This window comes from Podarcis gaigeae (assembly GCF_964106915.1).
Source record: "Podarcis gaigeae genome assembly, chromosome: 2".
In the NCBI taxonomy this organism is placed as follows: domain Eukaryota; kingdom Metazoa; phylum Chordata; class Lepidosauria; order Squamata; family Lacertidae; genus Podarcis; species Podarcis gaigeae.
This window is the reverse complement of record NC_139679.1, coordinates 42464821-42491198: the sequence shown is the minus strand read 5'-3', so window position 1 is coordinate 42491198 and position 26378 is coordinate 42464821. Positions and strand designations below refer to the sequence as shown.

Genomic DNA, 26378 nt, shown 5'->3' with positions numbered 1-26378 from the left:
GTTGGACCAATCTTCCTATACAGGTGAGAAGGTAGTACAGCAGCACTTGTAGAGCAGATGTGAGGACCTTTGGCCCTTCAGATGCTGCTGAGTTACAACTCCCATCAGCCCCAAGCAAGCATAGCCCAGGTTACCCACATGGGAATACAGCTCTTTGGTTGGGAATATTGGGTACAGATGGGCAAATTTGTCTGTTTCTATTTCTTTCTGTTTCTCATTTTCCCAATTTTAAATCTGGTTCATTGCATTTCCTCATTGGTTTCTTTTTTAAAGTCCTCGTGGAAATTTGTCAGCATTTAAGCACATTTCTCTTAACAAGAACATTTAGGTATGCAGTGTTGCCTATTTTGCATATATGTTTTCCCTATATAATGCATTGTTGTGTGGTACCTGCACTGATATGTGCTTTTTTATGCACACTCTTCCAGAATATACACATTTTAGTACACTTTCTTTGGTGGGACAACTGCATTGAAAAAATCAGGCAAGTGTGAATTTTGAAGGACAGCTGCAGATCGGTTCACATGCTGTTTCAGGAAGTGTGAATTAAGTAGATTTATATTAAAATGTGACTTGAACTGAAATCCTTTCCATCCTTAGTCTTCAGGCCCATCACCATCTGAAAGCACATTGCATGTAGTGGGCATTATGGCATTTCAATGTGGACCTTTGCTGTTCTGTGCACTTTGATATTGCTCTCTTTAAAACCCATTTTACTTATACCCAGTTCATCCTTTGAAAGGCTCTCAGAGTGTCTTACATGGGGCTTCCAGTGTTCTCCCATCCAGGCAGTGGGCAAGCTCTCACCCACTTAACTTCGGCTGTCCAATTGCCCTGATTGCTCCCTCTGCTCACTGGGTAATGCCCAGTGTTTTTACTATATAATCTATCCTTATGGGATTCTAATTATTTCCACTGAAGATATTTCTCATGCACCAACCTGAATGTACACTTTCTGGGAGGTACATATCCTATAAATATTCCTTGGCACATTTCATTTTAGCATAAATCGTTAGCAATTGTTGCTGGTGCTTAACAAATTTCAAGTCTCAGCATGACTTTCCATGAGCTTCATTAACCGAGTCCAAACCTTGCTCTCATACTGTTAACTGAACAGTTTTAGTATCTCTGAAGAGAAAACCAACTATTCTCTATGTCCATCAGATCGAACAAATTCACCCCTTAAAGACACTTAAGTTGTTAGATTTTTGGCTCACAACTGGTTGTGATACTGACATTATTAATCGCTTTGCAATGGCTTTCAAGTTCACTGCGTGATTCTGGTGTTAACATCTTTAGCTGGAAAAGACCACTTATTTCATTCAAGCTGATGATGTATGATACACTCTGTCTAAACCAATAGCTATGCCTCTCTCATTGGTTTCCAACAGAGAGATTCTCATCTAGCGTGAACGAGCCTTTCTCTGCTTAAGATGAAGTCAATGATTTACAGCAGAATTGCCCTAGATTTACATGAAGGAAGGATCCAGCCCTAATTCATGTCACACTGTGTTGCCATCACCACTGCAGGACGTTAATCAATGACGACTGACTAATTTCCTCATTTTCTTAACAGTTCATGTTGCACCACAATTAAATGAAAACTCATAACTTGTCCTATTTTCAGCCTTTATGCAGCTAATTGTATCGGTTGTTGCAATGAAATCTTGTTTGCTCCAGTTTAGAAGCATGCTTAAGCTGTGTACAAGTGTGCTGTAGCAGGTCACACCCTCTGCCAGGCTGCCTTTGAGAGAGGGGCAACATTGTCCATCCTTTTAGTTCAAACTGTCTTGACAAAGCCTTTCAACAGCCATTCCCTGGGAAAGGGCAGTTCTGTGAAAAGTCTGTGTGCATGTGTGCTGTCATAGGGAAACCTCGGCACCTCCAACAAGCTACAATTCCCATGATTCCTTTGAGGAAGCTGTGACAGTGCAACTAGTATAAGATAGAGGGTCAGTTTATAATGTAGGCATGCCCAAAGGAATTGTCACGCAAAGGGGTTCAATATTAGCTAGATGTTGAGAAACAAAATGCCTGGGATGGTGATGTTATAATGCTGGTAACATAGGATGTTAAGAAAATAGGAAGCCGCTTCATTTAGTGCAGTACAGTACAGTACAGTACAGTACAGTACAGTGGTACCTCGGGTTAAGTACTTAATTTGGTCTGCAGATCTGTTCTTAACCTGAAACTGTTCTTAACCTGAAGCACCACTTTAGCTAATGGGGCCTGCCGCTGCCGCCGTGCAATTTCTGTTCTCATCTTGAAGCAAAGTTCTTAACCCAAGGTACTATTTCTAGGTTAGTGGAGTCTGTAACCTGAAGCGTCTGTAACCTGAGGTACCACTGTACTTTCTGCAGACTGTCAGCGACTATCCAGAGTTTCAGGCAGAGGACACCCATATCTGGAGATGTCAGAGAATGAACCTGAGACTTCCTGCATGAAAAGCAGGTGATCAGTGGCGCTGACTTGTGTCCCTACTGATGCTCAGACCTAATGTCTGTTGAGAAGCCCAAATCCTCTCTCGTAAGTGAACATGCCACTCCGCACTTTTAGAACTCCGTAGGAGTGGGAGGTATTAATCCATTTTTCTCCGAGATCCCCTTTCTTCTATCAGTTCCTTTGGGTTTCAGGGTCAGAACCCACTGGATTCCCCCCCCCCCCCCAAGTCCCTGAACATGCCGCAAAGTGTGTGGAGGCACCTCAGCCCCCTGGCAGGATGAGTCATCGTGGCCTCCCAAGACGAGACATTTCCCCCGCTCCCAACTCATCCCGGTTGCATTTGCGTCATCAGCTCCACCTGACTGCACTGCAGAGCCAAGCGATGACGCCAGCACCGGGGCACTCTCGGCAATGGCTGCTGTCTGAGGCTCAGCTCCTTTGCTGCCGCCTGCTGAATGGACGGAATGAGCTTCCGGGATCTGCGCTGCTCTCGCTCTAATCACCGTCGCGCTCTTCGCTGAATGGAAGACTCCCGAGTGCGGAATGCTAATTGTCATTCTAGCGACAGGGAGGCGAGCGTGTCAGCTCTGCGCTTGGCTGTCTGTTCCTGTGCAACAATCAGCTGCCTGTTGCAGCACAGATAGCTGTACTCAGAGCGCTCCTCAGCAAGTCCCAGTAGCTCTGCTTCCCAGGGACGATCGACAGCCACCCCAACGCTATAGAGAGCTCCTGGCTCCAGTGATCATTTTCTTCTCCACTGCTGCTGGCCAAGGAGTTAATTCGTGAAGTTCATATCTAGATGTAATACAAGCCCCTTACTTAAGCAACTGCTTGGCATTCCTTCTGCCTCCAGAAGAGACAGAGATCCTTCAGGCCTTGGAACATCTGGGTGAACTTACCTAGTCCGGCGCCCTTAAATTCTCGTATCTTAACTTTGGGATGTAGCCCCCTCCTCTCAAGAAGAACATACCAGGGCAAGCATAATTCAGCCTTCAAGACTTATCATGTTCAGGAGGTTGGGCTTCTTTGGTTAGTGTCCAGAGGAGCGGGGGGGGGGGGCAGGGCAGACTGGGCACCACACCACGGGGGTGGCACTTACTGTGGGGCCTGCAGCACATCAGAGTCACTTTTCTCTCCTGGGAGTGATGCCTGCCTAGTTCATCTCCTTTCATTGGTGCCATGTAATCATGATGATGATTTGTGCATATGGTAGTATCAGGGTGGAGCAGTTTTGCACGATGGGTTAAGCCACAGAGCCTAGGGCTTGCTGATCAGAAGGTTGGCGGTTCGAATCCCTGCGACGGGGTGAGCTCCCGTTGCTTGATCCCTGCTCCTGCCAACCTAGCAGTTCAAAAGCATGTCAAAGTGCAAGTAGATAAATAGGTACCACTCTGGTGGGAAGGTAAACAGCATTTGCATGTGCTGCTCTGGTTTGCCAGAAGTGGCTTAGTCATGCTGGCCACATGACCCAGAAGCTGTACGCTGGTTCCCACGGCCAGTAAAGCGAGATGAGCGCCACAACCCCAGAGTTGGCCACGACTGGACCTAATGGTCAGGGGCCCCTTTACCTTTACCTTTTTACCTTCAACACTGTTTGTGCCTGAAAAGGTTTCTGGGTGGGCATCCTGCTTTGTTTCCAATCAGTGCATTTCCTGTGACTTCCTGCTGGAACCCTGTGCAAATATTTGGAGGGCAGGGACTGGTCTTGCTCTCATTGTGCTATTGTGCATCTATTCACACTCTGTGGAAGCCGCCCAGAGTGGCGGGGTACAAATAATAAATTATTATTATTATTCAAACCCTGACGCCAATAAGGCAATAGCTTTGGCAAAAATCAACTAATCAAGAGGAGTGATGTGTGGGCAATCCACCACAAATGCATTGGGATTGTAGAATACTTCCCGCAAAGAGCACATGTTTGGCAGGCCACCCAGTTCCAAACAACTCATTGACAGGCTGCCAGCGGTGGGTCTGTGGCACAGGACTCATTTTATCCACGTGGAAACAAAGGCAGATGAGAAGCCAAGGCTCTACTAACTAAAATATTCTCTTTATATACCATACAGACTATGTTTTGTTTCCAGTGAAGGGAAAGTAAAGGGTGGGAAGGATATTGATTAAAATGCAGTCGTGGGGCATCAACCATTCCAAAGTACAAGCAAAGCACAGCTGAGGAGGATTTCTGAGAGAAGAGAAGCGGGGAACATTATACTCTTTTTCCAATGCCTCCTGGGTCACTCCTTGTTCATGCCTGTTAGCGATCTGTTTTGCTCTTTTTTCTTCACCTCTGACCAGATGTCAGACAGGTCCTGGATAAACTGCTGGATCTGAGAACAAAGAGGATGAACATTTGATTAATACAAGTAGCAGGGCAGCCATCACAATAGGATAGGCTGGAACTGGGGGCTACTTTGGGATTATTTTTATTATTATTATTTCAGTATTTATTAGTTTATAAACGACACACACACACAAAACCCACAAAACATAACTCACAAATAAAAAGAAAAAAGAACAATACAACATGGAAACACAAAAATATTTCAGCCACCCACCAACTTTTGCCCTCCTTTGGGTTCTTTGTTTCCTTATTACTTGCCTCTATTTTTCAATAAACTCAACCTGTATTAAATCTAAAGTTTTAATGTGGGGACAATGTTCTGTTAAATATTGTCTATAAATCTCCCTTTTCCTTTTTGAACTTTTGGGTCGATGGATTCCTGATCTTCTACTTCATATTTGCTACTTCCATATATTCAAACAGTTTAACCTGCCACTCTTCTTTTGTTGGAATTTTATCTCCTTTCTGTCCCTTGGCTATCAGCATTCTCACTGCAGTTGTTGTGTACATAAAAATCCTCCTTTTCTCTCTTGGAATGTCTGGTGCCATAATGCCTAAGAGGAAGACTTCAGGTTTTTTGATAAACATTATTTTGCACAATTTTTTTAGTTCATTGTATTTAAGTTCCCAAAAGCCCTTTATTTTTTTTACAACCCCACCACATATAGTACATTGTTCGCTCTAGTTCTCTACACCTCCAGCATAAATTTGAGTTGGTTTTGTACATTTTAGCCAATTAGCTGGTGTGATGTATCATCGGTATAGCATCTTCATAAAGTTTTCCTTTATTGTAAGGCAAGCCATAAATTTCAGTTCATTTCTCCATAAATTTCCCCATTCTGTCACCTGTATATTGTACCTAATGTCCTTCACCCACTGAACCGTAACCGATTTTACTTCCTCTTCTTTTAAAAGAAAAGAAAGCTACTTTGGGATTTAATTGGGGCTGCTGGTCTGGAGGATAGAATTCTTGGTAGAGCTATGGATTATGGGGCTGGTGGGGGAAAGCAATGTCCACACTACACTGGAGAGAGAACATGCTGTAGCACAAGAGCCATCAATTCACCACTGGTCCCAGTTCACTGTGTTTCATTTCTAGATACATTCTGGACGAACCAGATATAAGCCCTCCCAATTGTATCTCATTGTCACAACATGGCTTGATGGGCCTCAAACAATGAAGGACTGAGGACTTTATGCTCAGCTTGCAAACAGAGCTGGCCCACTCATGAGGCGGGGTGAAGCAACCATCTCAGGTGGCAGACACACAAGAGACAGTGCCGCCTCGGGGCACTCAACCCCATGTGTATTTTGCAGTCTTGTATTTTGATTTTGTTCTGTGAACCGCCCTGAGACCTTCAGGTATAGATTTAAAAGCACTGCCAGACCCTGGAGGGGAGAGGTGGAGAACTCAGAACACGTGTACCATATCCAGCTGCCTGTGTGTGTCCTCCACGGGCACCATTAAAGCCTCCTTCATCTGCTTGGCTACACTCTGGAAGAGATTCAAAGTGGCCATCTTGATGGTACCCAGCATCAATGTTTTCTTCGCGGCTGTGTTCTGGATATGGGCCCAACGTGACTCCTGTGGAGAAGGCAGAGGCATAGAAAATGAGGTTTTGATGGACGTGACTAGTATGCTGCTACTTTCCATGTTAAAAGTGCCCCGAACTTCATTTGGGGGAGATGGCGGGGACAGGACTCAACACAACTTGCATAGCAACCAGCCTAAGATGCCTCTCTTATGTTTTGCACTTCCATTGGGCAATCTGATCTGCCACATACAAAGCCTTTTCAGCAAAATGTTCTGTGTTATTGTCTGTCTGTCTGTCTGCCTCTCCCCCATGGAATGTTGGTTCAAATGCTAAGAAGTTTGTTACTAGGCAGAATGCCTTGTCCTGCCGTAGTTAGTCATTCAAACACAAGCCCAGCATCTTTCTTTTCCCTCCCTAAACTGTAAGATATTCACCATTGCCAAAGATGGTGGTAAACGTTCTCTGGCTACCACTAACGAGGTTTAAAAATGAAGTAGCTCCCTCCTTCTGTCATTTCTTCCTGATAAAGAACACATATGGTGGTCTGGAATGGCTCTTGAGATTCCCTAATAGCTCAGCTGGTTAGAGTGTGGTGTTGATGATGCCAAGTTTGCAGGTTCGATCCTGGTAAGGGACTGCTGCATATTCCTGCGTTTGGTGGTGGGGGTGGAGTTTGGACTAGAAGATCCTCAGTTCCCTTCCAATGCTATGATTCTCTGAATACTCCAGCCCCATTTGCACTGTGTTTTGAAAGCAGTATCATGCCACTTTAAGCAGTCATGGTTTCCCAAAAGAATCATGGGAACTGTAGTTTGTTATAGTTTCTGAGAGTTGTTAGGAGACCCCTGTCCCACTCACAGTCCCCAAAGTTCCCCAGGACAAGGGATTGACTATTAAACCACTCAGAGAACTGTAGCTCTGTGAGCAGATTTTGGCTCCAGGCCTCAGATTCCCTATCCCTGATTTCGAGTGATACTTACAGTGTTGTGTGCTAGCCAAAATGCCCTGCCCATTGCCAAACAGGTTAATGGCTCCCAGTGATGCCCAGTGGATTGCTGACCATTCTTGCCACCCTTTCTGGCTTAAGTGTTCACTGAGCCAGGGTTTGTTTGCAGATAGTCAAGGGTATGGGTTCATGGCAGCAGATTTTAAGTTATGATTACACTGAGGTCTGGGATGAGAGTAATCCTGTTAGGATATGCAGATAGTTCAGGAAGAGACAAAGATTCTGATCCATCCAGACTGGTTTCAGGCTTGCCGTCGTATTACTGGGTCAAAGCCCTCCATGCAAAGAAATGCATTTCCCCACCCTTACTCCTTACCCAGACGATGACATCGCTGCGGGCATGGTCGAAATGCAGCTGTAGGCGGGCTAGCTCATTGTTGTGCTGCAGCATCTCATCATCTTTTTCCTCCTTGTAGCGCGCCAGGCGGACTTTAGCTTGCTCAATCATCTCCATCCCCTCCTGGGCCGACTGCACAAGGTCACGGTGCATCCCTACGAGGGTCTTGTAGCGACCGATGACCTCCCGGATTTCCTCAAACTACAGGGAATGCCTTGCATTACTGTCCTGAACCCTGATCTTCCCTTAACCAATAGCCAATTCAAAATAATAGCCCCTCAACGATCACATCGTCTCCTCCCCATGACAGATCCTTGGACATGCAGGAACCGATGGGTGCCTGGCTACAGACACCATAGGGCAGCCAGCCAATATACTGGCTTAGGAAGCCAGCTATTATTATACAATGCACTGTCCAGAACTACAGCTTAAAGGTAGCAAATAGGGGGACAGATGCTCATGATACAAAGTCACCACCATTGTTCATGAAACTGTGTAGATGCTTGAATAGCAGTTGCACCAATGACCCAGTTGTTCTAAACTTCAGATTCTAGAACTTAGTTTAGCATCAACTGTAGAAGCTTCAGATTCTAGAACATGATTCTAGATTCTAGCATGAACTGTAGAGCCAGTGCTAAACCCAGTGCTTTTTTTCTGGGGGGATGCAGGCGTACACATACCTCTAAACATTTTGTGAAACTAAGTTTGGCCTCATTGAGGGGTAGTATTTCAATATGAGTAGGAAAATGACAATAACCATAAACTTTTTTTAAAGAAAAAAGCACTGGCTAAACCACTGAGCCTAGGGCTTGCCGGCCAGAAGGTCAGCGGTTCGAATCCCTGCGAGGGGGTGAGCTCCCGTTGCTCAGTCCCTGTTCCTGCCAATGTAGCAGTTCGAAAGCAAGTCAAAGTGCAAGTAGATAAATAGGTACCGCTCTGGCGGGAAGGTAAATGGCGTTTCCGTGCGCTGCTCTGGTTCGCCAGAAGGGGCTTAGTCATGCTGGCCACATGACCCGAAGCTGTCTGTGGACAAACGCTGGCTCCTCGGCCTATAGAGCAAGATGAGCACTGCATCCCCAGTGTTATCCGCTACTGGACCTAATGTCAGGGGTACCTTTACCTTTACTTAAATCTGATCTGCAGATTTCTGGTGTCACAGACAGAACCACAATGAGGTAACTGAGGTTTCTCCCACTCACCACCTCAAGTGTTGGTCCTTTGTCCCCCCCGCCTGCTTCTCTGGTTCTGCACACAGGCTACAGACCAAAGAACTGGACATCTGCTCTTGAAATCCACCCTCAGACTTTGCCTCTCTTCTTAGCAACCATACGTACCTCAGAGACCTCAACCACTTTCTCCAGGTATTTGTTGAAGATGGAGTATTGCTGTAGCTTGTTGTAGAGCTTCTGGTGCTGCTGCTTCAGAGCTGCCATCTCTATCTTGGCCTTGGCCAGCTCTTTCACTCGCTGCTTCTTCAGTTCCCGCTCCTTATTGGCTTTCTTCAGGGCTCTGATCCGTTTCTGGTCGTTCTCCTAATGGCCCCATGTTGGACCCCACCCCACATGCCATTGAAAAGGAATCAAGACAAGAGTCATAAGTCTATAAGGCTGTCAGAAGTGCATAGGAAGTTGCCCTGTACCCTGCCAAGATATTTGCCCATCTAGCCCAGTAATGCCTGATACTACTGTTCTGGGGGCAGAGGCATACTATAACTAACTAGTCATTTCTTTGCCGAAGGCTGGGATTGAACATGAGACCTCATGCACACAAACCGTGTGCTCTACCACTGAGCTATGGTCTCTCCTGACACCATGTCTCCATCTGAACCAGCACTGAGTTGAGCTAGGAAATGGAGGTACTGCTTTAAAGGTACCACTGCTGAAATTCTTGGCATTCAAACTGAGTCTACTCAACATCTGGTGTGCAAAGATGCAGCTGGCTGATGGAGCCAATGTGGCTTGATCTTCTCCACTGCTAGCTGAAACTATCCCAGGTTAACTTAGGTGGAGTGACAGGGGACATAACCTGGGCAAGGACACAAAATATACAAGATTCATTTAATATGATTGTAACATCCATCTGCTGCCATTAACTTTAAAAAAAAAAATGTAGGAGATCCTGAACATAAATCTCTATGTCACATGTAGTTTGATCCTTTGGAACCTTTGATGGGGGACTTTGTAAAGCACTTTTTGTATTTTCAAATATATAGCATCTACTGGATTATCACTATTTATACACTTGTTGACATGCTCAAATAATCCTAATTCTAATTGTTGCAGGATACTTCCCTTTGCAGAAGCCATGCGGATCCATAGCTCCAGGCATATCACAATCAGGCCTGTGCTGTGCTTAAATAGGGTGGAGGTCTTATAATGTAAGAGCCAAAGAATTGCAAAAAGCAAATACCTGTATGAATTGCTCGAATTTCCGAATATATGCTTTCAACTGAATCTCCTTAGAACCAAGTTCCTCCCAACGATTGTTCAGGGCTTCCATCCTTGTCTTGAATGCCTGAAAGGTTCACAGAGGGAAGAGACCAGTAGGACATCTGGTTCCAGTAGATCAGACTGGTGCCTTTGAGATATTTTGGACTACAGCTCACACTGTCCCTATTAACCATTCTGTTGCTAATGGAAGCTAAAATCCAAAATATTTGGGGGACACCTGGTCAGGGAAGGCTGCAGTAGTCGTCTTGTTCTGTTAGGTTTGCCTCCTGCTTTTCTCTCAAGTTACAGAGAGCCCAAAACTTCAAAGAGATTAGCATCCTGGCCAGGAGGATCAGAAGGTGTTTTGATAGCAAAGAGGGGAAACATGTGCAATTTGCTGCCAATAAGCCATGTAGTTCTGTGGTTTTGAAGTGGCTGGTGACAATTGAAGGTAGAGCTGGTCATCAGGGATACAGAGGCAGTAAAGCAGGGCATCTCCTCACCTCCTTTTGTGCCTCCATGGCCTGGTGCACCAATTTGGCTTCTTTTTTCTTCTCCAGGAGCCGAATGGAGGGAGATGGGGACTCCTCCTCAGATACTGGGAATTTCCTAATAAAAGAGAAAAAGAATTTTCCCATGAAGAGTGCAGAGATATTTCTAAGTCATAGGACCTGTGAGCTAGGTAGGTTCTGTGCAGCTCACACACCTTAGGATGAAGGGGCAGAATGATAGAATATCCTGTTTGTCCAAAGGTGCCTGGATCAGTCAGAAAACAGACAAGGGTTCCAAAATACAAGGTCTACAAGGAGCAACAAGAAAATGGGGCTTGGATTCAGTTTAGATACCCAGCAAGAGAAAGGGGTTTGGAGGAAGGAAACGCAACTTCAGTGGCAATAGTGGAAGAAAGGGAAATGAAAGCAGTGAAAGGAACATGAGCCAGACAAAGAAGGATCTTGGAAAGGAAAAGTGAACAGCTAATCATGGAGCCAAGAAGAGAGGAAGCTATGCTTGTTTTAGTACTCGGTGGTCTGATTAGTTGCCGAACCACTTGGGAACAGGGGTACAGCACCATCCAGGGAAGTATCCTGCAATAATTAGAATTAGGGTTATTTGAGCATGCCAACAAGTGTATAAATAGTGACAATCCAGTAGATGCTATATATTTGAAAATACAAAAAGTGCTTTACAAAGTCCCTCATCAAAGGATCCAAAGGATCAAACTACATGTGACATAGAGATTTTTGTTCAGGATCTCCTACATTTTTTTTTAAAAAAAGTTAATGGCAGCAGATGGATGTTACAATCAGGACCATAGCACTGGGGATGAAGTTAAATTCCTCCTCATTCAATTTTCCAGTATAGGGGGCTGTACCTTCATGTCTAGTTTGGGTAGGCTTCAGGGAATCTGATCCCTCCCCCAGTGGCAGCCAAAAAAAAGATAAACAAGAAGAGTTCTTACCACGTAATTTATTCAGTATTTGCAGAGAGACACAAATGAATGCAGTCTTTATTAAATAATGGCGTTGCTCTGAATAAATTCCAACCCCCTCTGTCACTCCTATGTCATCCCTGTGCCAGCTGATCTGAGCTTTCTGCCTCTGAGCTTTCTGTTCTACTACTCGCAATGCCTGCCTAGTCCTGGGAGAGGGTGGCTCAGGAATGCTTTCCAAAGACACTGAGACTGTCAGTACTTCTTCCTGCTGTTCTTTTCCCAATATTTCCCAGCTTTTCCCCTCTGCAGCCTCTGAACTATGGCCTTCTGCAAACCACTGTTCTAAATCTATACTCTCCTCCTGTTCTTGGGAAGGTTCAAGAGGACTGAGGCAGCCCCCACCATTCTTCCTCAGTCCAGCCCCTGATGTAGACTTTCCAGATGCATCTGGCCAGCTGTTGCTGGAAGCAGGATGCTAGTAAGACCCTGGACCCTTTTACAAAAAGTGTGTGTGGGGGGGGGGGGGATGAAGCAGGAGAACCTAGAAGGGAAAAGAAAGAAGAAGATACCAAAAACATGGGAGAGCAAAGAAGAAGACCATGGAAAATAAAAGGTAGAATGGAGAGGAGGCCAGAGGAAGGTTCTTGCTGGAAGAGATGTGGCATTTAACTCACATCAGAAGTTTCAGCAACTTCTGTCCATACTGTATGCGGAAATACTCGCTCAGATCCTCTTCATCCATGGTGGTCATGATGCCTGCTCACTGGCTAGGCAATGCACCCCTAGCCCTTTTAAACCCAACACTCTACGCAGAGCTAGAGACACCCCTTTCCACCTCTCCTAATGCCTTGGGAGGAATCAGGCAAAGCGAGTCTGTTACAGTTGGGGCCACAGAACCTTCTGGAAGATGCAGAAGGGTTGCTTAGCAACCACAGGGCTGTTCTGCACTGGGAATGATGTAGGGTCCTATGTGAGGCTATCGTTCTCTTCTCGTGTGAAGGGTACCAGTAAATGCCACAACCCATCATTCCCCCTTGGAGAAGGACTGAACTGGCCAGGGAGATTGTGTGAAGTAGCAAGCATATACTTTTAGTAGCCAGTGGTTTCAGAGTGGTCAGGACAACAGGAAGGAGTTGTCATTTAGAAAAATGGTCAAATTAACCTCTTCTGCTAGATGGAGGAGAGCATTAAGGAATCAAAACACACATAATGCTCTTTGAAACAACGTTGTGGCACAGCATGAGTTCTGATTAGAGCTGAAAAGAAATTATATTCTCTTTATCCTATCCTCACTTTCTGAATCAATATGTGAACCGAAACACCAGCAGCCTTTAAAATTCACATATCTCCAAATTTTGTAATGCACTTCTCCAGCTGAGCAATGAGGCAAACATTGTGTGCAAACATTGGTATAAAGTGTGTACAGGAATGCATATATTAGTGAAAACATCGTGCAAATTCATCATACTGGGCAAAATATATTCTCAAAGTTCAAAATGTGACCACCTGCCCAAAGAGGTTGTTGTGCTCAGTTCCATCCACCCTTATGTCTCACAGTTGCTATTGCAAAAATGAAAACTCTGATGGTGACAGCCAGATTGATAGGTTGATACTACATACAAGTCTGGGCTTTTGTGCAGATAAGCAAGAGTGATTACCATGGTGGCAACTTTGAAGCAGTGAAACTTTAACTGGTCTCTTCAGGTGCGAAAATATTTGAGACTGGGACTCGCAAGCTCCGTCAAGCCCTGAAGCTCCAAAAGGTTTCCTGGGGAGTGGAATGCATCGGCAAGGCTCCGACGCCGACTTCTTTGAGGCTGATCATGCTGCAGAAATGCCAGCTAACCATCAACATTATGTGGGTCCTTTTCAGCAAATCCTGGGATCTTGTCACCACAGAAATGTGCCCCTCCCTCACTGGAAGCATGAACAGCACGAGAGTGCCCAAAATGGCTGAGCAAATGTTATTGCGCCAGCCCAGTGTAGTATTTGCATCCTTCACCCCAACTCATTGTGGATTGGGCACTGTTCATTCCATCAGCTCTGCTGTGTGTGGCAGGCCAGCTTCCTCTCCCCTCAGCTGTCATGTGGGATCAGCCATTCCACCAGGCTACCATAGCAAGAGATTAGAAGCAGGGCTCATTCATCAGTTTTGTTGAAAACCCAACTCCATCAGGCACCTCCTAACCCTGAACTGTGCCAGCTGGTCATTTTAAGAACAGGTGTTTAAGAATTGGTGCCTGAGTTTGATTTTTATTTTCCTCTTCCCTCCCTGTCCTTTCCCCCTTCTGTGTCATTCCCCCCCTTAACCATTGTAAGCCTGTAGGCAGTGACCTGTTTCAATTAACTGCAGCTTAAATCACAGAGCCTAGGACTTGCCGATCAGAAGGTCAGCGGTTCGAATCCCCGTGACGGGGTGAGCTCCCATTGCTTGGTCCCTGCTCCTGCCAACCTAGCAGTTCGAAAGTACGTCAAAGTGCAAGTAGATAAATAGGTACCGCTCCAGCAGGAAGGTAAACGGTGTTTCCGTGCGCTGCTCTGGTTCGCCAGAAGTGGCTTAGTCATGCTGGCCACATGACCCGGAAGCTGTCTGTGGACAAACGCTGGCTCCCTCGGCCTATAGAGCAAGATGAGCGTCGCAACCCCAGAGTCAGTCATGACTGGACCTAATAGTCAGGGGTCCCTTTACCTTTACCTTAAGCCACTCTGGGAGCCTTTTAGACCAAAGAGTGAGCTCCAAATGCTCCAAATAAAATAAATAATCATAATAAGTATTCCCCAGGGCTGATCCAGTCATGCCGTCCTTGTGTTTTCACGTGGGCTGCAGCAAATGCCTTTACACTGGGGCTGAGCCTGAATTCTCCTGAAGTCAGTGATGGAAAAGTTTTGGAGCATTACCTCATGATGGAGTGGAAGCCACAGTGGGTTAGCTTTAATTGTCTTGTACTTCACCCTTCTCTCCCAGTGTCTTTACATCTTCTCCCTGACTGAGCGCTCGGCTCTTGGATACAGTGTGTGCTTTAAAAGCTCAGCTTCTTTTTCTTAGGTTCTCCATGGCAACTGCATCAGCACCCCATGAATAAATTACCTCTCTGACACAACATCGCTTATTAGAATAGAGAAAATGCCATTTCTGAGTCATGTCTTTCTGATGGGGCCTTTTGTCTCTTCTTTCATTCTTCTGTCTGCCCAGTTCTCTGTGTGAAAAGAAAGTCAGCCAGACAGTTTGCCTTGGGGTGAGGAGAATGTCCCTCTCCAGGCCATGGGTGACTTTAAAGGGCAGTGAGAGTTTCCTGTCCTGGCCTTAGTGTGGAGGCTGCCATGGTAGGGAACAGACACTGTGGGTTGGCTTGCTTGCCTACAACCCTTTTCTTAAACCTAGTCCTCTACGGCTGTTGAATTAACCTCCCCTCCATCACCCACATACGCATCCTGCAGTTCTCAGTTAGTCTCATCTTTATTCCTCCTAAGTGTTGTCCTGCCACAACATTGCAGAAGGGAGATCGTTTTGTCACGCAAGCAGAAATGTTTGTGCTGATGGAACAATCATAATAGCAGGCCCTCCAAGTGTCCCTATTTTCCTGTGACTGTCCTGAATTTACAGAAACAGTCCCAGTTTCTCGCTTGATCCTGGAATGTCCCGCTTTTCCTAAGGACGTCCCTATTTTCTTCAGAGAAATGTTGGAGGGCATGGAGTTATGTGACCCCTGAGCCAAGAAGATAAGTAACTATACAAACTTTAGAAGACTTCTGAAGGCAGCCCTGTATAGGGGAGTTTTTTTTTCATGTTTCATGTTTTATTATGTTTTTATATATGTTGGAAGCTACCCAGAGTGGCTGGGGCAACCTCATCATATGGGTGGGGTATAACAACAGCAATAACAACAGCATCCTCCCCATCCCATTTTTCTTTTGTGTCATATATTTTAGATTGCAAGCCTGTGGGAAGGAACTGCCTTATTTTTAATTGATTGTACATGAATCAATTGAGAGACCTGTGTGTAAGTAGGTGTGCTTTCTCTAGTCTCAGGATTCCAGGTTGACTACAAATGAAAGATTGGAACTCTGCACAGAGAACTGTCCCATTTGACAGTTGTCAGCCTGTTGTGAGATAAAAGTTCAGAATGTCAGGAGAAAATTAGGGGAAGAATGCTGCAGTTAAATGTTGCAATAGAAGCACTTCAGTAACTCAGTGGAATTGTTTGTTTGGGAGGCATTGTGTGTCATATTGTGCGTTCTGAGTTGTTGCAATCATCACAGTGGCAGACCAATTTGTTTAAGCTGTCTGTCCTGTTGCTACTGAGAGCAAGGGCCTAATTTTAAGATTGCAATGGGTAAGGAGAGTTGAATCTCCCTGCAGCATAACTCTCAAAAATTCACTGCCATCTCCCACCCCAAAACTGGCCTCTGATGCCAGATGCCAGCTCACATACCTGGGAGAGGGCTGCCAGGAGGTGAGTTTGGGGATGGCTCATCTCCAACCTGTGCACACATTTTGCAGTTAAAACCAAAGCTCCCATTATGTAGGGAACAAAATGCATAAGCCTCACTAGCTGAGTCCCCACCCAAGTTGTAGCTAATCACACCCTCCAACACTCAGTAACAAGACAGTAACTAAGAGGGCCATTTGAAACCAGAAGAGGGTAGCCTCTGAATTTGAGCGCTGCTTAAAATCCAAAACAGTTTCCCATCGTCATGTGCAGCTTTTGCTTCAAATTTCTCCATCTGTGATTAATTACTGAACCTTAATGGCTTTTCGCATCTATGATCAAACAAACTGGTGAGAGGCAAAAAGCTGGATTCTGTGACCTTTGCTAGAGATTAAAATTCAATAAAATAATAATAGTGGTGAGAATACCAAGGCATTTGACGCCTATCTCCTTCAACTTACCAAGTGTGCAGTCCTATCAAAACATTCTCCTGGGTTTCATCCAAAATGTTTCACCCTGCAGGCTTATATTTTTTTCCCTTTCCTCCACGTTATATTCCATACAATTTTGTACAGTGCTAAATGATGCCTTTGAAATACCCTGTAACCTAGGTGGGGTTCACTATTTTTATTAATAATAATTCTGAATTTTATATTAACTCAAACAGATAAATCAGGGAGCTGAAGTACCGTACATGTCATAAAAACAAATACAAACAATAGCTCCCCTTGTTCCTACCGTAATTATATAATACACAAATCAGGGAACACACAAAAGTAGGAAAGAAAAAGGCTGTGGATAGCAATAGAGCAGTTGAACTAAGTTTATTATTGGCATCACCACCATACTACCTCCCAGTTTAGAAGAGCATTTCCATTCCAGAAAGAGGATTTTTTTTTTTTTTGCAGATTGCAACCATTCTGTATGTCAAGGGTAGCCAATATGGCAAGTCCCATCATTCCTTGGCTATTGGTGATGCTAGATGAGGCTGATGGGATTTGGAACCCAAGCACATCTGAGAGGCCACAGGTTCCCCACCCCTGACATTACACCTTCCTTTCCATTTGGGGCATTGTCTGGCGGTTCATTCAAAGTAGGTGAAAGAAACAGATTAAACTCAAGAGGCTGAATTTTCATAGGTAGACAATTAGGTCTTATAACATATTCGTGCAAGCAGGCTCTGGCTGGAGACCACTCAGTTCATCCCTAGCATGGTTCTTTCTACACTAGAGATTAAAAACATCCCAAGGTAAAGCCGATTTCTCCCTCATTTGTGTTCCATCTGCAAAATGCCACATGGTGGGGCTGTTGCAAGGCATCCTTGCCTTGGCTGGAATATATTTGTAAGATTTATTTATTGCTCAATAAATACTGAGCAGGGTTGTTGTTGTGGATGTGTTGTTGGCAAGAGGCTGCTTCAAGGTCTTACTCTTGAAATTTGCTATTTTTGAGCTCTGTATAAGCCTAACTCAGCTATTGTGGGAGCAGCAGCCAGGAGAAGGTGTATATGAAGGAATAGAGAATGATCCTCTTATACTAGAATGTCGAGAAGGAAGGAGAAAGGGATTTTCTTTGGAAAGGATGCCAGAAAAGAACAGAACAGAATAGAACTGGGAGGGAGAGAAAGGTGGAGTGAGTTGCTAAGAAGTTTCCACACTTGTCATTTCAGAAACAAACACCAGAAATGGTGTCTGATTTCTCTCTCTCTCCAACAGTTCCTAGATAACATTTCATGTTGAAGGTGAGTTTCTTCTGTCTTGGAGGTTGGACCCACAGTATCAAGGCCCTGACCATCCATAAACATCAAGCCTGGAATTATTCTCCAGCTCAAGATTCCTGAAGTCAAGGACAGGGGCAGAAAATGCTGTTTCTTGTGTTTTTGCTAGGAAGGACAAGCCCAAGAGTGAGGAACCTGTTGGTGGACTTCAGCTTCCACCATTCTTGTCCATTGGCTATGCTGACCGGGATGGATGGGATTTAGAGTCCAAGAACATCTGAAGGGTACCATGTTGGCTAACTGCTGTATACTATATTCTTAATCAACTGGTGACCACAGAGTTCCAGCTAGGTAAATGCAGGAAAGACAGCTACTCCTGTTTTTAATCAGTGCAGGTTTTATAGAGAAACCTCACTGAGTCTTTGGGGAGACTGGACTGGAACTTGCCACAGCAGTGGCCTGCATGTCTTTGATTTCCCAAGTCTTTTTAAACACCGGCTCTCCCTGGCACTCCCCCCCCCCAATCCATACAGCAATTGTCAGTCTGAAAACTATGAATGATTGCCAGCTGCTAGTTGGAATCTTCAGAAATGTGCCAATTCATCCTTCCTCTCCTCTCTTTGTTAAATCCTATTCCTCCCCACCCCTCCCCTCCCCCCATCTTAAGAGCATGGAACACAAAAAAGCTGCCTTCTACCAAGTCAGACCACAGGTCCACTCAGGTTTAGTATTGCATGCACTGACTGGCAGCAGCCCTCCAAGATTTCAGGCAGGGGATTCCCAGCCCTAGCTGGAGATGCTGGGAGGGTTGAACCTGGGTGCTTTTTGAGCTTGTTGTGTACACACAGTGTAGAATTTGCCCTGGATGTAGATTCTGAAATATAGCCCTTTCTCCAGAGAGTTAGGAATATGCAAGACACAGCTGTAGAGGAGTAAACTGCTGCCAAGAATAAAATTCCTGGTAAACATTCCTGTATTGCTTTAATTAAAGCACAACTCAGCTCACAACGTCAGAAGAACAGAGGAATGAAAGGGGAGCACCCACTGATGCCTGTTATGCTGCTACTGTATGGTGGAGGGACCTGAATATTCAGGAGTTTGCATTTGTGATTTGCTATCTTCTGATAAAGCACTTAAGCTTTTTGGACAACACTGCAAGACTTGTGGCTTTTAGGAGCACAATTACCCCTGCGTCGTTCTCATTCAGACTCCTTCCAGTGGCAGATAGCAGAGTTGCTGGCAGCACTATATTCTTGCTGCTGAACATCCTTTGTAACGACACTGACATTAACAGCAGTGCTCGCCCTTTTGTATCCCTTTGATGGTGCCACTTATCAACTGGACTTAAGAGAGCCTGGGACAAGCCACTGCGTCAGCTAATGGAAAGCCACTTTTCTGAAGAATTGCTTCGGAGCAGGTGCAGGGGGCTAGGGTCTTGTTGGTGTAAATCACTTTATCTCTGTTGTAGTCAATGGGTTTCGCTCAGGTATAGGTACAGATTGGGTTGTCAGTGGCTCATGGAGGGTGCATTCAAAGAAAAAGAGGGAAGGTAATAGTTCATTTTTGTTTGGAAAACAGATTCAGCAGCAGGGGTCTAAAGACTGCTACCACTGTTACTCCGGCTCATTGTGGAATTGTTCACCTAGCCTCTGCATCTGGCCTGGCTGCATGTCCCTGGAAGCATTTGGAAAGGCCTTAGCTCAGGGAAGGGCCATTGTGCAATGGCAGAAGCTCTCAGTGTCTGTCCCTGGTATCTCTAGGTAGGGCTGGGAAAGATTCCTGCCAGTCAACATAAACCAGGGCATCTTCAAACTTGCAGCTAGCCACATTTTGTGTAGTGTCTTTGTTATTTTTTTCTTCCTTCTTGTCTCTTTCTCTCTTGATTCTTATTTCTCTTCCCTCCTTCATGTTCTTTCTTTTGGTTGAAAAATGGTTTGGGAGCAGGCAGTGTGCTGGCTGCTTGTGCAGTGTGTGTGTAGAAGCTCAGAATAGAACCAGTGCAAACCAGCCTTCTCCCATACCTTCATCAGTCCCAGTCTTGGAAGGTAGGAGTTGTAGACCAGAACATCTGGAGGACACCTTTAATGGCCTTGATCTACTTAGGCAAAGTGAGCAGAGACCACATTGGCTCGCCAAATCTGATGGCAGAAGATGGACTTCCATTTTCTGCAGGAGGTGATGGAGGAGGCCACTGAATAGGAGCAGAAGCAGTCTCAAAACCATAAAAAACTCCTCACCGGGAGCCTGCGGTAGAGTTAAACAAACTGATTACCTTAGGCCCGGCTGCAGAGTCATTGTTGGGCAACATCTCCTCAGAGTAGCTCCTATCATTACCAGCAGTATGATTTAGCTTTGATTCCTGCATTGGAGAGGATTGGATGAGATGACCCTTGAGGTCCAACCAACCCTACAGTTCTATGATTCTCTGGTGCAGGGTCTGGATTGACTCATAAAATTCCTCAAGCAACCCAGCATCTGCTGGAAATGTATGCCAGTACTCCTGCAACCTTGGCACTTGGAGACATCTTGGAAGGCTGCTGTAGACCATATTGATTTGGGGTAAATCAGCTTCCTGTGCTCCTTCTTCTGCCCCTCCAAAATGAGATATATTTTCTCATGAGATATATTTCATATGATGATCCTTGGGGTGATGGCAGGAGACCAGAATGGGCTAAAGTCCCGGGAATATGTGGACTGTCAGGACAGTGTACATACCTGATCTATGAAATAGCAGTCACTGTTTTGCACCAGGTAGTGCTTTGCTACAGTAGCGTAGTTCAGAGCACTGAACACCCACCCACACCAAATCTCAGCTCAGCCTTAAACAAATAAGTTGGTTTAATAAAGCGTATCAGCTTACCTGGGTTGTGTTTCTTCTACAAAGAGCTAAATTAGGACCCCTTTAATAGCCACAGCAGTGATAGTGATGCTGTCTGCCAACTGACAATGACAGGCACCCAGTGACTTGTGGTGACTCATCTGCGAGGCTGCTTTAGACAAGAGGGTTTGCAACTTTGAGCTTATGGAGGGTGATAGCTGCAGTGTCATCATTGCTTATGAGGCTGCACATTCTCACACAGATTCACAGATCTCTTGATTGATTAAGCTGATCCTTCCTGCCATCACTTCCTTCAACAGGCTTTGGCACCAGTTGTCTTTGGCACCAACAGCCCCCAAATCCCATTTCCTTGCAGGACTGAGTTCACAAAGAAGCACTTCATGTGGATGGTGTAGTAATTTATTTGTTATGGGAATTTTTAAGAACTGAGAAGGGAATATTTGACTATTGAATCTGATCCAGCTCACTGATCTTATGACCAACCTATTCCTTCATGCAACATGCAACCTGACTGTGTGCATCTTTACTCCAAAGTAAGTCCCAGTGTGTTTAATTGGGTTTTCTCCAAAGTACATGTGCACAGGGTTGCAGTCTAAGGCTCTGTACACATGAATGGCTTTAAATGCTGTGAAGTCATTTTCCTCCTGTTATGTTTCAGGTTGCATTTTATGTTACAGTCTACATACGCCAGAATCTAGGCCCTGCAGAAAACCTTACATCTCTAACTATGGGAGATTTATTGTTCTGCATTTTAAGGATTATTACATAAACTGCTGTGGTGTGTTTTTTTAATAGAGAAAGCAGGATATACATTTTCCATATACATAAACAAAATTTTCTTATTAGGTTGGTAATTCTAATTCTTCATACATGTCCAAAATCTTATTGCGATGAGAATTCTAAAATAATAAGATGCTGGATGGAGCTTAGAAGTTCAGCCTTACTCAATGCAATGTGAAGCGTTTTCCTGCATTCACTCTCCATCTCTGTGTGTCATTTAAACGTAAGCGTACGTGGGAAGATCGTTTTGACATTTCACTTTTTGTCTGAAAATGTCAAAGTTCTGCAATGCAGTTGTCCAGCTTTTCATCCTTCTAAAAGGGGTGGCGGCAATGGATCCCTTGTGAAATCACATCCCTTCTATAATGATAAAAGAATCTTGGATGCACTATCATGGGTAAGCAAAATAATATCTTAGTCCTGACACCATGGTGACAATAGCCTGGGAGTAACTTTGCTTGGGCACCCTTCAAAATCTGCAGTTTGAATAGACTGCTAAAAAAAAAAATGGCAGAGAAAGATGGAGTGTGGGTGGAAGCTAAAATACACCCACAGTTTGCCTCACACTTACAGAAGGCCTCACAAATTGCAATATTTTGAAATGTGATTTATTGACTACATCAGGAACATGTCGACACTAATTCCAAAACCTTTTGTTGTTATATTAGCTTGTGGAGTGATGGAATGGAAATTAATATATATTTTCTGGCAGCTGGAGATACACATGGCAGATTGCTGAAGGCTGTTGTGCTGTGGTTTGATAAGGAATCCCCACAGAGAAAGCAGCAAGGCAGGCCAGAAGGTTCAGGACCACGGATAGCTCCAAGTGAGCAACTTGCTTCGCCTAGACCTAGGGCACACAGAGGCCTTTAAAGCCAGACTAACTTTTCTAGGCTCTGCCATATAAGTTAGGAACATTGACTTTCCAGGTGTTGCTGAACTACAACTACCGTTAGCATGTTCAATGTACAAGGGTGATGGGAGATGTCAAACAACAACATACTGAGCGCCACAGCTTCCCCATTACTGCTCTATTCCAGGTTCTTAAAGGGCCAACTCTCTGGCCTGAAGATAGGTAGTCCCCCCTCTGTTCCATAGCCTCTCACCTGGTGTGCGCCCTGCCCTGCTGGAGTGTTGAGGTTCTGGGGGGAAGCATTTGGTACCTTACACTCAGGTGAGGGTCCTGGCTCTGGCCCTGATGGTGCAGGCTATTTTTCTGGGAACTCCTCTTTGACAGTCTCAGGCATGGCAGTCTCCTGCTCTTCAGCAGCACACTCAGAGTCTGGTGCCTCTGTAGCCTCTGAGTTGTATCTATTGAAGTTCCTCCCCCTCCATGGCTGCAATCACTTTCAATCACTTTGAATCACTCAGAGAGATCCTTCTCATTTTCAAACTGATGGTGTGGAAGAGGTGAACTGATACTGCTAAAAAATTGATTTAAAAATAAACAAATGCTTCTGTGGGGTGGGCAGGATGAATGACTCAGTCATTTAAGGGAACTGAGCTATGAGTCTGTGGCGAGAGAAAGTGCCATGGATGAACTGATATTGTTGTAGATGCAATCATGTCTGTCTATACCGAGATAGGAGGAGGAAAGGGAAGAAATGATTGTGTCTGCTATAACTGATAGAACAATTATACACAATAATAGAACAAATTAATTGGAAAGTATCTGAGAGTAATATTTTCTAACCTCTTGTCTTTTAAGGGGTATGAGGGACATGGGTGGCGCTGTGAGTTAAACCACAGAGCCTAGGACCTGCCAATCAGAAGGTCGGCGGTTCGAATCCCCACGACGGGGTGAGCTCCCGTTGCTTGGTCCCTGCTCGTGCCAACCTAGCAGTTCGAAAGCACGTCAAAGTGGAAGTAGATAAATAGGTAAATTGCGGGAAGGTAAATGGCATTTCCGTGTGCTGCTCTGGTTCTCCAGGAGCAGCTTAGTCATGCTGGCCACATGACCCGGAAGCTGTACGCCGGCTCCCTTGGCTAATAAAGCGAGATGAGCGCTGCAACCCCAGAGTCGGTCACGACTGGACCTAATGGTCAGGGGTCCCTTTACCTTAGGTATATCTGGGGATGTGTGGAAGGTATTATTGTTTTGCAGATTATTTTATTTTAGGTGTCTAGTGAGTGGCGATGGGAATGCGGAGCAGGGATGGGGATTGTGGTGCTGTTTCACATACATCCCCTGAACAAACTTGACTTACCCTCATCTGATGGAAAGAACCACGCTTGCCCATTAGGTTCATGGAAAGGGTAAGCTCCAAGGTGTTTTCAGTGATTTTCCATCAAGCAGCTCTTTGATGCCTGCCATCTTGACAGCCTGTGGGTGGCTTGTTTCAGCACCCTTTATGCACACTCAACCCTGTAGCAGTTCTTGCAGAGACAAGGCTAAGGGTGGGGCCAAATCTCTTAACCTCTCCCTGATGAACCATCAGAATAGCTCGGAGCTTAGAATGGGCTCTCCCCCCCCCCACATTCCACACTTCTTCCCTTGTCTGTGTTCACAATGGCCACCATATTTGCAGAGTGTCCTGACTGCACACAGAAACACAGCATGTTGTGGGGCTTTCTGTGTGTTATAGCAGCAGGAGGGGAACTGCTTCCCTGTGGCATCATTCATGGCCTGCCTGCCACACTCAGAAGCTGAGCACCATGTGGCTTCTTCCCTCTCTGCCCTCAGTTCTAATTACTACACTGGAAGCAAATTACTGCCTAGGAAAGACAGGAGCAACTGACCACATGGTGCAGAGCTGTTCAATGTTACAGCAGTGGTAGCTTCTTTAAAGGACTCAGGGCATATGTCTATGCAACAAATTTACATAAATTTGCATATTCATACACACAAAGAGAGAGATCCATCAGAGGAATGGGAAAGAGACCCAGGGTTTGGGGCAAAAGAACCAGGTTTTGGGCCCATCTGCTAGCTAGCGAAACCCTTGGATGTAGCCATGGAAAAGCCATTATAGCCTCTGCTATAATAAAAAGGGACCCATGAACAAGAAGCTTATTTCACCATTAGCAAATGGGTTTCACAAAGAAGTAAGGAGAAGTTAATGATTCCAGACACCTCCATGCAGACAGGCAAGTGCAACTCGTAGTTTTAATGAGGTTCTTAAATTGGGCCTCCGTCAAAGGGAGCTGACAGCAGTGCAACTTGATACAAACAGGTCCCAGAAGCTGGTACAGCATCTCATTATAAACCTAGATGTGATAATGGTTTATCGAGAGTGCAATGAGATTAAGGGCCACTATCTTGGACATTTGAATGCCCTTTTTACCCATTGTTGTCTTTTTAATTGTATATATTGCTTGTTTTATGTTGCTATGGCCGTTGGCTAATGTGAATAAAGTTTACCTATCTATCTATCAACCTAGATGTGAGCCAGATGTGTGAGAAAGTGGGCTGCAGTGTACGATTCCACTGGGAAATACATTCCTATGAAGGGCTTTGCTAGTGTAGAACTACTGCACTGCTCTTTGTGCTTCCTGGCACTGCAAATTCTGTTTTGTAAGGCTTCCCCTCTTTCTTTAAAGTAGGTGTGTGCCCATCTTTCAAAATTAACTGATGCTATGAATGAGCATACCTCAGAAATTCCTGTTCTCACAATTGGGGAGCCTTACTTTTCCCACTCATACATAGCCATTTGGAGAACAACCAAATACGATGCCCTTAAGCTAGGTGAGTTCAGGGATGAAACCCGCACCTTCCATTTCCCCATTCCTACCCCCAGGCCTCAATTAATTCAAAGCTGCATGTCGCTGCACAAAAGATAAAGCAGTACAAGGTGCGCATTTGAAAATATGCCAATAAAAAAAACAAAACCCCCCCCCTGCAACTCAGCTCTGCGGATGTATTCAAATTTATGGGGTCAGAGAAACTCAAGGCATTTGTGTCTTTTCCTTTGTGAGATGGGGAAAGGGGTGCTTTCTGTCTATTCTGGAGGATTCACTAAATAGGTTCCTGCATTGCAGGGGGTTGGACTATATGATCCTTGGGTCCCTTCCAACTCTACAGTTCTCTGAGTCTATGGTTTGTGGCAAAGGCACAGCCAAATCAAGGTTCTGGACAAGCCTTCTCTGAAAGAGTTCTGCCAGGACTTAGAATAAGTGTATATATAAGACAGGCAGGCACATACAACTGATACGTGCCCATGTGTGGCCATCCCTGATGAAGCTAGCATCCTGGGTGCCTTAGCCATTCAGAACAGTAGCCTTTCTTCTTCTCCCCGCATCTCATCCTAATCACTTCCAATTCATCTCATTTGGACACTATGCTATTCACTTCTTGCAGCTGCGATTTTCATTTTCCTTCCTAGCTGGAGCACAAAGCCATTAGCACAGGTTTCTGATCTGAGCCTTTGATCCACATTAGCCCTCTGAGCTCAAATTCATTTTGTGAAGAAAGTAGTTGTCAGGGTTTCAGGGACAGAGAGCGAGGGGGAGGGGTCCCAGGGCGACGAGGAAGAGGACGACGATGACCCGAGGTTGTCAGTGAGTCCGTCAAGTGAATCCGAGGATTCCCAAAAGGGAGCCCCCCTGGTCAGGCCAAGGGGCAGTAGAGAGGGAAGCAGTCAGAAGCAGGGGAACGAAGAAGGAATCCCCAGTGGGGGTTGGAGATCGGGACCGGCCTCTCCGTCGGAACGGAGTGAAGGGGGTGGAGTTGCCAGTGTGTCAGAAAGAGCAGAACAGGAAGCAGAGAGGGGAAGGAGTTCGGAGCAGAACGTCCTGCCGGAAGGGGAGGAGTGTAGTACCGAGAGTAGCGTAACAGTCGAAAGGAAGGTCAGAGGCAACGTACGCGCGCCAAGTTCAAATGTGGAGGCGCGCGGAAATGAGGAGAGCCCTGAGGAGGAGCCTGGTCCCAAAGCACGAAGGAGGGGGGAGCAGGCGTCAGAAGACTCAGCCTCGGGGGAGTCCCGGAGGGAGGGAGCACAGGGGGGCAGGAAGACCCTGCGGAAAAGGAAGGAGAGGAAAAGGTGGAGCAGTACAAGCCTCTTAAGCTGGTGCAGGGGCGGGACTGACTCAGAGGGGACTTCTAACATCTAAGGGTAACAGATGCTGAGCCACGGAGCTTGGATGTAACGACAACA

At 45.4% G+C, this 26378-nt stretch overlaps 1 protein-coding gene and 2 long non-coding RNA genes across 3 annotated transcripts in view; 1 reads left to right on the top strand and 2 right to left on the bottom strand.

Annotated features, from left to right (window-relative positions):
- Window positions 1-4471: 4471 nt before the first annotated feature.
- Window positions 4472-12423, bottom strand: CCDC42 (coiled-coil domain containing 42). The gene is made up of 7 exons (XM_083726080.1): window positions 12197-12423; window positions 10594-10699; window positions 10071-10175; window positions 8996-9193; window positions 7641-7862; window positions 6210-6368; window positions 4472-4769 (listed from the first exon to the last, which is right to left on the bottom strand). The coding sequence occupies exons 1-7, from the start codon at window positions 12271-12273 to the stop codon at window positions 4677-4679; spliced, it is 960 nt and encodes a 319-aa protein (XP_083582206.1). The 5' UTR covers window positions 12274-12423; the 3' UTR covers window positions 4472-4676.
- Window positions 12424-14770: 2347 nt separating this feature from the next.
- LOC310838515 lies at window positions 14771-18637 on the top strand. The gene is made up of 3 exons (XR_014561005.1): window positions 14771-15523; window positions 16861-17045; window positions 17668-18637. It is a non-coding gene; the product is annotated as an uncharacterized lncRNA (long non-coding RNA).
- Window positions 18638-24361: 5724 nt separating this feature from the next.
- Window positions 24362-26378, bottom strand: part of LOC310838531 — a 77596-nt gene continuing 75579 nt past the window's right edge. The window contains exon 2 of the long non-coding RNA XR_014561024.1: window positions 24362-24654. This is a non-coding gene — a long non-coding RNA (uncharacterized lncRNA). The remainder of the gene's footprint in view (window positions 24655-26378) is intronic.